Source organism: Brachyhypopomus gauderio, chromosome 19 (assembly GCF_052324685.1).
Source record: "Brachyhypopomus gauderio isolate BG-103 chromosome 19, BGAUD_0.2, whole genome shotgun sequence".
Classification (NCBI taxonomy): domain Eukaryota; kingdom Metazoa; phylum Chordata; class Actinopteri; order Gymnotiformes; family Hypopomidae; genus Brachyhypopomus; species Brachyhypopomus gauderio.
Window position 1 is genome coordinate 9106340 of NC_135229.1, and position 12700 is coordinate 9119039.

At 43.7% G+C, this 12700-nt stretch overlaps 1 protein-coding gene across 1 annotated transcript in view; it reads left to right on the forward strand.

The window, feature by feature from the left end:
- The window catches only part of axl (AXL receptor tyrosine kinase), a 35061-nt gene extending 22371 nt beyond the window's left edge, over positions 1 to 12690 (forward strand). Inside the window, exons 9-20 of the mRNA XM_076982181.1 lie at positions 597 to 741; positions 882 to 905; positions 1562 to 1691; positions 2037 to 2128; positions 6448 to 6543; positions 6669 to 6746; positions 7730 to 7822; positions 8130 to 8251; positions 8403 to 8512; positions 8661 to 8820; positions 9525 to 9661; positions 9939 to 12690. Of these exons, the coding sequence (XP_076838296.1) occupies positions 597 to 741; positions 882 to 905; positions 1562 to 1691; positions 2037 to 2128; positions 6448 to 6543; positions 6669 to 6746; positions 7730 to 7822; positions 8130 to 8251; positions 8403 to 8512; positions 8661 to 8820; positions 9525 to 9661; positions 9939 to 10389 (1638 nt within the window). The 3' untranslated portion in view covers positions 10390 to 12690. The remainder of the gene's footprint in view (positions 1 to 596; positions 742 to 881; positions 906 to 1561; positions 1692 to 2036; positions 2129 to 6447; positions 6544 to 6668; positions 6747 to 7729; positions 7823 to 8129; positions 8252 to 8402; positions 8513 to 8660; positions 8821 to 9524; positions 9662 to 9938) is intronic.
- Positions 12691 to 12700: the final 10 nt, after the last annotated feature.

Here is a 12700-nt window from a genome sequence, read left to right on the forward strand (position 1 = left end):
ACACATACACACACACACACACACACACACTATACACACACACACACACACACACACACAACACACACACACACACACACTATACACACAAACACAAACAACACACACACAGACATCATACATACACAAACAAACACACACAACAAAATACACACAACACACACACAAAAAACACATGCGCGCACACACAAAAACACACATACAAGCACACACACACAAACATTACATTCTCTGTTTAACTCTGAGTGAACGTCACTAAATAAAAGTGGATAACTAAAATGGACAAATGTGAACAAAAATAAATGGCTCTATTTGAGGTATGGAATGATAATTAACTCCCCTCAAGGAGTTAATTATCCGATAGAGGTTTCAGTCATAGTTGTAGAGAACTGTGAGAAAATAACAGGTTCAGCAGGTGGCACGCTTGTTGTGCAGCCTTCAACTCCAGTGGCACAGAGACGTCTCACGTGACCTCACCCACGTGACCTCACCCACGTGACCTCAGCAGCACTAATCCTAACAGTAGCCCACGTGAACTCAGTAGTGTCTTATAAACTGGACCCCACAGACCTTGCTTTCTGCTTTTGCTTTTACAGGTCATTCTGGATGTGGGATTGGACACCCTGGTGTCCATCAACCTATCTGCCCCACTGTCCAACATCTCTTTCAGAGTGTGTGCCTACACAGGGGCAGGACATGGACCCTGGACACCCCTCCAGGAAATCACCCTTATCCCTGCAGGTACAAGAAAATGAATTGGACATTGCAACACCAGTTAAATGAGTAATCAAATGTGAAATGTTCAACAACAACAATAAAATAAATAAGTGATAATAATAATGATGATAATAATAATAAAAACAACCCCTTCTTGCATGCAGAAATCGGAGTGCTACAGGCTGTAGGTGAGTGAATGTTCACATGTCCACACACAGTTTTGTGTCCTTTCTGGGTCTCTGTTATTTCTCTTCTCTTTTCTTATATCCTTCTGCTTTTGGTTCCCCCTTTTGTGTGACCCTTCTTCAGAAAGAGGAAGAAAGGAAAACAAGAAGAAAGGAAAAAGAGAGAAAAGAGATTAAATTTTTATAACCTAAATACCAACAACGTCTCTTAACCAAGTGACCCTGCATCTGATCCGGACACTGAGGGTTAGGGTTTAGGGTTAGGACAGGATGCACAGAGGGAAAGAGAGATGGAGAGAATGAGAGAGAAACAAAGACAGAGGGTGAGAAAGAGAGCACAAATTAAATTAAGCACACACCCTGTAGCAAATAATAACCCGATTTACTTACTTCTTACTGACTACAAGTCAGCTGTGAAACACACACCACACAGACAGTAGCCTGACTTATCACTTTGTAACCCGTCTTTGTAACCTTTGTAACCCAAACTTCCCTTTGACACTCACGTGTATTTTGGTTTCTTCTTGTTTCAGTCCATCAGCATTTTGCTATCACGTGCATCCTCAGTATTTATTTTTTTTACGTTTTTCCTTCAGCAGCAATTCATCCTTATCTACCTGATCCCTAACCCTGCCTAACAGCTCCTCCCACTCTCTTAGGCCACCCCTCCTCACCAGTCTTCTCCTGGCACTGGTGGTACGTGGTCATGGCCATAGCAGTCGCTGTCGCTACGGCAGCACTGGTGGCTGTGTATGTGGCCAAGCTGCGGCGGAAGGAGACACGTTTCGGGTGGGTTGTGATCAGGTCTATGTCTCAGTACTGCTAGCATAGACTTTAAATCCCCTTCACACACCTATTAAAAGAACTACATAAACAACGTTTTACATGTTTCTGTAAATTATTTTCAAAACAAATCTTCTGTAATAACTACAATAATAATAATTTAAAAGTTTATTATTAATAGCAGTATTTTTAGTTAATATTAGTGTCTTAAAACTTTATGTTAAATGTCTGAGAGTGAGATTGAATTACACACTGAAGACACAGTGTGTGTGTTTCTGGCTCTATGTGCTTGTACAGTGAAGCGTTTGAGCCCATGATGGAGAGTTTGTGTGTGTCTGTGTGCTTGTACAGTGAAGCATTTGAGCCCATGATGGAGAGTGGGGAATTGGTTGTCAGGTATCGCGCTCGTCGTACCTACAGTCGCCGGACCACTGAAGCCACACGTGAGTTGACATCCACTTTCCCCTCACCTGAAAGCTTAACCACACCCTCGATCAAAGAGCAGCACACCTGCACAGGTAGCCCCTACCTCAGTCAGGTACCAGGTGTACCAGCATGCTGGAGCCCCATTAACACCCCCACTCGGCTGGTCTCCGGCTCTCGGCCACGTGCAGCCCCACAGCTCCGGGGCAGTTTGTTGAGTCTGTTTCTGTTTGCTGTGGCTACTTTGCCTGAACGCGGGGAGGGTGATTATGATCTCCGCATGTCCGCACACGACACGACGTAGAGTCTGGGAAAGCTGCGCAGTCCCCCAGCTGTGGATGACAGAACTGCGTGAACACACTCGGCACGCACTCGAGAGTTACGGTGGTGTTTCGTTATGTCAGAGGCATTCGCATTCATGCAGTCTGCTGTCAGGCAGACGTGTTTTAACTTGCCTCTGTGACAAAGTGACAGCCAGAAAGGGAGAGTGGGTGCTGACGAAATCCCGCTGGGTCAGTAGGGTTGGCGGGAACTGACTAATAACAGGAGGAACGGAGACAGGGGGATCATTGGGAGAAGGGGCTGCATTCCTTTGGGAGGGCTAAACACATTCCACAGTCAAGCACTTGTTCACATGGGGGACACATTAACAATCGTAGATAGAACTAAATGACAAATTCAGTACAGTGAGTCCCCGCTTAACGACGGGTCTGGTTAACGACGGACCGGAGTTACGACTGACTTTTTAAAATTCCACACGGTGCGCGTAGGAGCAGTAGCAGCACAGTGGAGTGTTGCGGAGTGTTGTGTACGATAAGCTGAGGCAGCGCAGCCTCCACCGCAGCCCATCTCGGCAACGCGATCGCTCTTTCTCACGCTGTACGCACGCACTAGAACATTGTTACTTTTTTCTATACTGTATTTACGATCAAAGCGTATCTAAATCTAGGGTCACGCTTAACGACGAAAACTGCTTTACGACGGACTTTTCAGTCTCTAACCCTGTCGTTAAGCAGGTACTCACTGTATATTAATTATTTATATTATAACAACAAAAATATTATAATATTTTATTATTATTTCTATTATTGGTAGTGGTAGTAGTATTGCCATTTTAGTTATATTATTGCTGTTATTATTGTTGTGTAATATAATAATCCTTACCTGCCATTTATGGTACACAATTTACAACCATTTAGACATATATATTTTGTTTTCCTTGTTAATTTCTATACACATGTGAAAATTTGTCATATAAATAAAGCACAAGTGAATTGAATTGGTGGAGTGGTGTAGAGGGGTAAAGCAAGAGGTGGAGAGACATTGTAGGATGGAGTGAGGGAGGGGGAGGGAGAGAGAGACAGAGAGAGAGAGACAGAGAGAGAGAGAGAGAGAGAGAGAGAGAGAGAGAGACAGAAAGAAAGACACGGTAGCGTGTGCAAGCATGCTTAAGGACTGAGAACATACTACTTGAGTCTAAGCCACTAGGCCCAAGCTCACAGCTGCAGGAAACTCCAGTGACAGCCACACACACACACACAAACACACACACACACACACACACACACACACACAATAGGGCAGCCTAAGGACTTGTGAGAAGACAGGCATAGGGAGTATGATGGTAATACCTGAAGTGAGTATCTTGGGAGTTGTGAGTATTATAGCTGTAGTGAGTATGTTGGGAGTAATGAGTATTATCATTTCCACACTTGTTTCCATACCATGTTTACATTTTCAAAACACTTAACACATTCACTTAACACATTCAACAGACTATGTGAACTAAATTCTGTCTATTCTATAGTCTGTTCTTATATTGTTTTGAAAAAGCATTCAGTCACAACTTCTTCCAACATTCATGAATACCTCAATCAATGTTCATAACCAGCAAAGTCTGTATAGCTATGGCAGTTAGCCTTGTAACAAAATCAACCTTGTATCAAACCACTAGAAAATGAGTCCGAGGAAGAGATGAACTCTGCTCAATAGTTTATAACCTGTACAAACCCACATTGTTTACACAAATCATAGTCTCAAACATCACAAAACCCTGGACACCCAACAATGCAAACTGAATAGGCTCCTCGATAGGACACAGTTGTACAAAACAGTCCCTGACCCAACAAGTAGAAAACACATGGATCTCACCGGGTCCAAAGGCATCTTTTGGGAAAACAATCCTGGTTGGCCAGTTGACGTCAGCTATTTCGATACCATGACAAAAAATAAACCAATAACATGAATGTACGTTGACATAAACACTTTGCTTCTACCAAGTAGAAATAATTACGGTAATGTACACAGAGATGCACAAAATAGCTCAGGGAAAAGCACAGAGTTGCTGTACACACAGTCTGCTAATAGAATATTAATATTATCAGCAGGGATGTTTAGTAAACTCCATTTATGTGGCTTTATACAGTATTTATAACCTTTTTTGTACTGCAGCGTTAGCCTAAGCAAGCTAACATTAGCCAATGAATGTTGCATGCCAAACATAACAGGATACAACTGTTCACAAACAATAACAGTAATGTTTCAGATTATGAACATAGCAACAATAACAGTAATGTTTCAGATTATGAACATAGCAACAATAACAGTAATGTTTCAGATTATGAACGTTTTGAAAATATTCGCTCACCTTGAACTCTGTACATTTCTGGATGTCTGTTTTTGAGGTGCTAAAATTTGTGGTGTTTCGTCCTTTAGTGACAAATGTTTTCAGGCACCATTTGCATAATGGGGTCCTTTGTTTGACCCTTTTTACCCTTTTTATCAGACCCCAGCAGGAAGTTTGTTTACAATTTAGTTACCACAGATACAAGCGTGGTCATACTTGCACTGATATGTGCGTGTATGTCAGGACAATCGTGATGGAGATCTCACAAACGTTTCCACTGTTACTGCAGTGAGGTAGCTCTGAAACACTTTGCTGTCACTACAGCTGCACACCGAGCCAGGAGTGTTTTGTTCGTTACCATCTATTAGGTGTGATCCTACACTAGAGATGCATGTTTTAAATGTAATCTTAGCAGATATACAGTCTAGTGCAGTTTTTAAGGGTCTCAGTTAATCCGGCACCTCAAATGAAATGACCTTTTACCTCACATAGAACAGATTACATTATCGAATTAACTGGAAAAGACTTCATAGACATTGTTGATTATATAATACAGATATCATATTCAGGTATAATATGTGATACTTTTTCCAACCTTTAGTTCAAGATGCGGCAAAAACGAGTAAATGGAAATAACCTTCTGTTCATATTTGCCAAACTTCAGCTTTTCCAAGATATCGACTATTAAAATAGCTCCATGTATATTTGACCCTTGACCCAGGTCTAGAGAACTGCTAAAAGGAAAATAATGTTGCGTATGATTAATGTCTAGGCCTGTGGCTTGTGTGCACACTCCCCCGAGTCAGAACCAGAATGCTGAAGTGATGTGTGATGTCACTGGTTGCCAGAGTGTAACAGAGGGAGTGATTGGGGAAGCTGTGTCACAATCGGTCTGGCGTGGAGTTGTTGTGTTATTTTGCTTGTTTCTAGTGGGGCGTAAGAGTATGGGTTCCTCATACTCTGGCTGCTGTCCCTGGCAGTTACCCATAATGCACTGCACTCTTGCGTAGGAGTGCTTAGGAAGAACAGCACCTTTTCAGTTCCAGTTGTTCATGCAGCAGGCCTCACACTGGGGAGTCACGCAGCACATGTGGCAGTAAAACGTCTAGTTTACAGTCCCAGTCGGGACCCTTGGGCAGCCGCCATGTTCTGACGCTGCAGCAGCAGAGGGTTTCATCTGTGACTGAAGGGTGATGTCTGGGGTGATCTGGGCTGGGGCTTTGTGATTATGAGGGCTTTAAAACCAGTGACATCTCATGGCAACTTCTGCATTATGAAACAGAGTGCGATCTGTGGTATACTGTATGCAGTATATGGGGTATATGGGCTGAGATATGTACAGTAATATATGGGGTATATGGGGTGAAATGTGATATATGAGGTGAGATATGGGGTATATGGGGTGATATATGTAGTATATGGGGTATATGGGGTGAGATATGTAGTATATGGGGTATATGGGGTGAGATGTGGGGTATATGGGGTGAGATATGTAGTATATGAGGTATATGGGGTGAGATATGTAGTATATGGGGTATATGGGGTGAGATATGTAGTATATGGGGTATATGGGGTGAGATGTGGGATATAAAGGGTGAGATATGTAGTATATGGGGTATGTGGGGTGAGATATGGGGTATATAGTGTGAGATATGTGGTGTTGGTTGTATGTCTACTCGGTTGTCATCACAGCCTTTTTCTTTCTGACCTTAGTGAATTCGCTGGGCATCAGTGATGAGCTCAAACAGAAGCTCCAGGATGTGATGGTTGATAGACACAAGCTAACACTGGGAAAGACTCTTGGAGAGGGTGAGTGAGGTCTTCACTGTGCCATTACAGCCCTGTTCTTCTCACACACACACACACACACACACACACACACACACACACACACACACACATACACACACTCAGTCTGCTGTGTCTTGCTGCAGGCGAGTTCGGCTCCGTTATGGAAGGGTCGCTGACGCAGGAGGATTCTGTGCTCAAAGTGGCTGTCAAGACCATGAAGAGTGAGTAAACACACACAAACATGACCAACAGTGAGTAAACACACACAAACATGACCAAGAGTGAGTGAACACACATGAACATGACGAAGAGTGAGTAAACACACACAAACATGACCAAGAGTGAGTGAACACACATGAACATGACGAAGAGTGAGTAAACACACACAAACATGACCAAGAGTGAGTGAACACACACGAACATGACCAAGAGTGAGTGAACACACACAAACATGACCAAGAGTGAGTGAACACACATGAACAAGACCGAGAGTGAGTAAACACACACAAACATGACCAAGAGTGAGTGAACACACACAAACATGACCAAGAGTGAGTGAACACACACAAACATGACCAAGAGTGAGAGAACACACACAAACATGACCAAGAGTGAGTGAACACACATGAACATGACCAAGAATGAGTGAACATATATGAACATGACCAAGAGTGAGTAAACACACATGAACATGACCAAGACAAGAGTGAGTGAACACACATGAACATGACCAAGAGTGAGTAAACACACATGAACATGACTAAGAGTGAGTAAACACACATGAACATGACCAAGAGTGAGTAAACACACATGAACATGACTAAGAGTGAGTAAACACACATGAACATGACTAAGAGTGAGTGAACACACATGAACATGACCAAGAGTGAGTGAACATATATGAACATGACCAAGAGTGAGTAAACACACATGAACATGACCAAGAGAGAGTGAACATACATGAACATGACCAAAAGAAGGTGAACACATACAAACATGACCAAGAGTGAGTGAACACATACAAACATGACCAAGAGTGAGTGAACACACACGAACATGACCAAGAGTGAGAGAACACACACGAACATGACCAAGAATGAGTGAACACACATGAACATGACCAAGAGTGAGTGAACATATATAAACAATGTCCTGTGTTGCACATCACTCTCTTATAAAATAAAAATATCTGCTCTGTGTGCAGTTGCAATCTGTACACGCACAGAAATGGAGGACTTTCTGCGAGAAGCAGCTTGCATGAAGGAGTTTGACCACCAGAACGTAATGAGACTACTAGGTAAGCCCAGCCCGACCCAGAGGAAGGCTTTAAGACCCAGGGCGTCTGGGCCGACCTAGCCTAGTACGTTTGTTTATTCTGATTTACATGTTTGTGCTTCTGTGGACTTCATGCTATATAGTTCTTTATAAATTGATCAAATGTTTTTGTAAAAGTTACTTGTGGCTTAAAAGCATTCTTATCAGTGCGCGTGTGTATATGTGTGTGTGTGTGTGTGTGTGTGTGTGTGTGTGTGTGTTTGTGTGTGTGTGTGTGTGTGTGTGTGTGTGTGTGTGTGTGTGTGTGTGTGTGTGTGTGTGTGTGGCAGGAGTGTGTTTACAGACTATAGAAAGTGAAGGTTACCCATCTCCTGTGGTGATCTTACCCTACATGAAACATGGTGACCTCCATAGCTACCTGCTGTACTCCAGACTTGGAGATAGCCCAGTGGTGAGTGAGCACACCACCTACGCTGTGAATCTTCATTAAGTTACAGTCCCAGTACAGTACACAGCGTCTTCACAACATCACACCGAATGTTGGTGAAGTTCTGTTATACGTCAGTGTGAATGTTCACACGTGGTTGCTTCACGTTGTGCAGTACCTGCCCGCTCAGATGCTGGTGAAGTTCATGACGGACATTGCGAGAGGTATGGAGTACCTGAGCAACAGGAACTTCATCCACAGAGACCTGGCAGCACGCAACTGCATGTGAGTGCAGAACACGCACACACACACACACACACACACACACACACACACACACGTCTACACAAACACACACATGTATGCAATTGTATATGGTGCGGTTTCCATAATGTAGTTATGGGTGTTTTGGCGCCCCCTGTTGGTTTTGTAGGTTAAACGAGAACATGAACGTGTGTGTTGCTGACTTTGGGCTCTCCAAGAAGATCTACAACGGAGACTACTACAGACAGGGCCGCATCTCCAAGATGCCCGTCAAATGGATCGCCATCGAGAGCCTGGCAGACAGAGTGTATACCACCAAGAGTGACGTGGTAGGACACACTACAGAGACACCTGCATCTCGGGGGGATGTTGGTCTAATTTATCTGAGGAATTCACAAAATGTAGAATTCACATCAATTCTTAACCACAGTAGTACACCAGTACACTAGGACAGTAATACACCAGCACACCAGTACACTAGGACAGTAATACACCAGCACACCAGTACACTAGAACAGTAGTATACCAGCACACCAGTACACTAGGACAGTAGTATACCAGCACACCAGTACACTAGGACAGTAGTACACCAGTACACTAGGACAGTAGTATACCAGCACACCAGTACACTAGGACAGTAGTATACCAGCACACCAGTACACCAGCACAGTAGTCCACCAGCACACCAGTACACTAGGACAGTAGTACACCAGCACACCAGTACACTAGGACAGTAGTACACCAGGACACCAGTACACCAGTGGAAGTGATACTGTAAAATACTGTCCAGATGGCAGATGTTAAGAATATTTTTCCTTCTCCAATAAATATACTAACTCAGACCTGGTGTAAACAAATGGTGATATGAATCTGTTTCCTGAGTCCGGTCTCCATAATACTTGGGTTAGGGTTAGAGTTAGAGTTAGGGTCAGACATGTCAGACCCCAAGCATGGCCAGTCCTGTCGTGTAACCGTTTGCCACCCACCCCCTGCTTGAAGAAGGGCCGTGCTGACACTTGTCTGCCTTTATCAGTGGTCATTTGGAGTGACGATGTGGGAGATCGCCGCTCGTGGCCAGACTCCGTACCCAGGCGTGGAGAACAGCGAGATCTACGACTACCTGAGGCAGGGCAACCGGCTGAAACAGCCCCCCGACTGCCTGGACAGCATGTGGGTTCTCAGCCTCTCAGCCCAGACCATGTTCTTATACACACACACACACACACACACACACGCTGTAATATCTGTCACTCATCCTCTCCCTCTCTATCTTTCCCTGCTCTTTTCATTTTGATAGTATTCAGCAAAATGTTTGTGGTTTGCTGCATGTTTGTAGAACCTCGGTTACCCTAACGCTAGAACCTTACGGTTGTTTTGCATTATGAGTTAATGGGTGCTCTTTCTCTCCGTCTCTCTCTCTCTGTCTCGTCTCTCCTCTCTGCTTCAGATACGCGCTGATGTTTTCCTGTTGGTTGCTGAGCCCGAAGGACCGGCCGAGTTTCGAGGTCCTGCGCTGTGAGCTCGAGAAGGCGCTGGAAGAACTGCCCGACCCGCAGGACGCTGACGAGATCCTTTACGTGAACATGGAGGAGTCGTCAAGTGAGCTGGGGGCCGTGGGAGGCGGGGAGCCCCTGGTGGGGGTGGGCTTGTGTCCGCTGGGGGCCCTGAAGGCCATCGACACTGTGGCCACTGCGGAGATCCACCCCCCCGGACGCTACGTCATCTGCCCCCAGCACGAGAGCCAGCGGCTGCTGCATGGCGACTCCCTGGAGTCTCTAGCACTGCCGGGGTCCACGCAGCTACACCTACCCCCCCGCACCACCCCTGTGCCCTCCTCCGAGATGCTACCCCTAGATGAGCGGGAGGGGCCAGGGGGCAGGAAATCACCCTGGCAGTGACTCTGAAACGGATTGAGAGAGACTATGATGTACGTTGGCGCTGTACTGCCCTCATGTGGATAGATTAGGTATTGACCCTCAACGGCCTTTGTGTCTTTGCACGTCTTCCACCCACAAGCACATGCTTCCCGTAAGCCACCGTGGTTAAAATGAGGCATTTAAAAGTTTTATAGACCAAATTTTTCACTCATATATCATTTCTTCTATATTATAGTTAAGTAATTAACTAGCATGAGGGACCCTTTATTTTTTTAATTGACAATGTCAATACACCTGAGAAGTTAATTCACCACATCATTACAGCACACACACACACACACACACACACACACACACACACACACTTTTAATGGTAAGATTAGTGAAAACTATTCAAACAGAAGCTTCAAGCCTGCAGATATAAACTAGGTGAACATTTGATATCTACACCTGACAAGTTAGCATGAAGGTCTATATGACCACGTGTAAATCAAGCATTAAAAATGAACTCAGGAGGTACTAACTCACAACCAATCAGTGAGAGCAATGAACTCAGGAGGTACTAACTTTCAACCAATCAGTGAGAGTCATGCAAAAGGCATGTCAGTATTGATTAGCACCAGCATATTACTGCCACACAACGTGCTTTGATGAACTCGTCTTGTTTCATTAACCCACCCACATCCAAATGTTCAAGATGTTTCTCCTGGCTGGAAGTCCAGACTTTCTGACTGTTGAAGTTTTTGACTCTGTCCTCTCCAAAGACAACATTATAAAGATCAACCCAGGATACTTCTGTTCACTGGAATATAACTTTCCTTCAGGGCCAGAGGGCACAGAGGGAAAACACACCACAGAGTAGAGAAAGTGGAGAAGGGAACTAATGTTGGGTGGATACGTTTACCTTCATTTACATTCGTACCAAGTCTGTGTACACAGCACACAAGTTTTGGATTTCTTTGTTCATCAAACAAAACCAAATTGTGAGTAGCGTGGTGAGTGTGTGCATCCCTATGAGACATTAGAAATATAACCGTTGCCCTCAAACTGATCTGAGACCAGTTTTATGGTCTCCAGTGGTAACATAGGCTGGGTCCCCATATCAGCTTAAATAGGACAGTATGAGACAGGGTTAGGGAAAACCAGGGTTAGGGGTTAGGGTTAGGATAGGATTAGACACACACACACACCTGGGTAAGGGGTCAGGGTTAGGTTAGGATTAGGGACACACACACACCAGTGTTAGAATTAGGGACACACACACACCTACCAGGGTTAGGGTTAGGGACACACACACACCCCAGGGTTTAGATTAGGGACACACACACACACCAGGGTTCCCCCCAGCACTGCCTTGACTCAAGCACAGTATTCTTGTGTTTGTCTTTTTTCATTTTTGTATATAAGAATTTTTGCACTAATCATTTTTGTGTCTTTAGGTTCTTTTGTTGTCTTATGCATATAGTTCACTTGTTAGTCTAAAATTCCCATATGGCAGGATTATGGTGAAATTGTGATTTTTATGCTAAGAACGTTAAAATATGCAAAATTTCAGATGCTTAAAAGAGCCCAACATCAATGTTTATAATTAGTTTGTTTAAATAGAATTACCGGTAAATTCAAAATTTTCAGTAACAGGTTAGCTCAAAATGCAAAATGGGGAAAAAAGACACAGAAAAGCTTGTAAACATTACACTTAACATTTATGGTACGGGATAGAACAGATGTGTACAATTTTTACTTGGTGGTGCTATTTCAAACATTTCATTTGTTTGAGAAATTTGAAAATAATTAGAACGTATGGTGGGTTTTATGTGACGTGGTTTTGTTCGTAGATGTCAGTTTTCCGACGTGTGTATATTAGATTTCACCGCCACGTTCGTGACACCACTGTGTCCTGATCCGTCTTCATCCTCGTATTTACACACTGTCGTTTTCACATTCTCCCATATTAAGGAAGGACTGTGTCTGACGTAACCAGGACACAACTGTGATCACTTCATTACGGTCGAAGATGCTCCACGGTTCCTATAAAAAGAGCAGGACTGTGGATCTGTTAACTCATGTGATGTTAACTCATGTGGTTTAAACTGCACATTCTGTGGTACGAAAGCCATCACATCCATAAACATTCACAAGTGAATGAGGCAATTCGACACTTTAAAGTGCATTTTGGGAAAGCCAGTATTCTGCCTTAAAATTGCTCTGTTTGTAATGTGCAAATATGAAGAATTATGTTTGTGTCTAGACATTAATGTCACTATTATGATTTTGATATTTTGATACGCTTTTATATTAAATAAATGCTGTCTGCACAACATATATTTGTGTT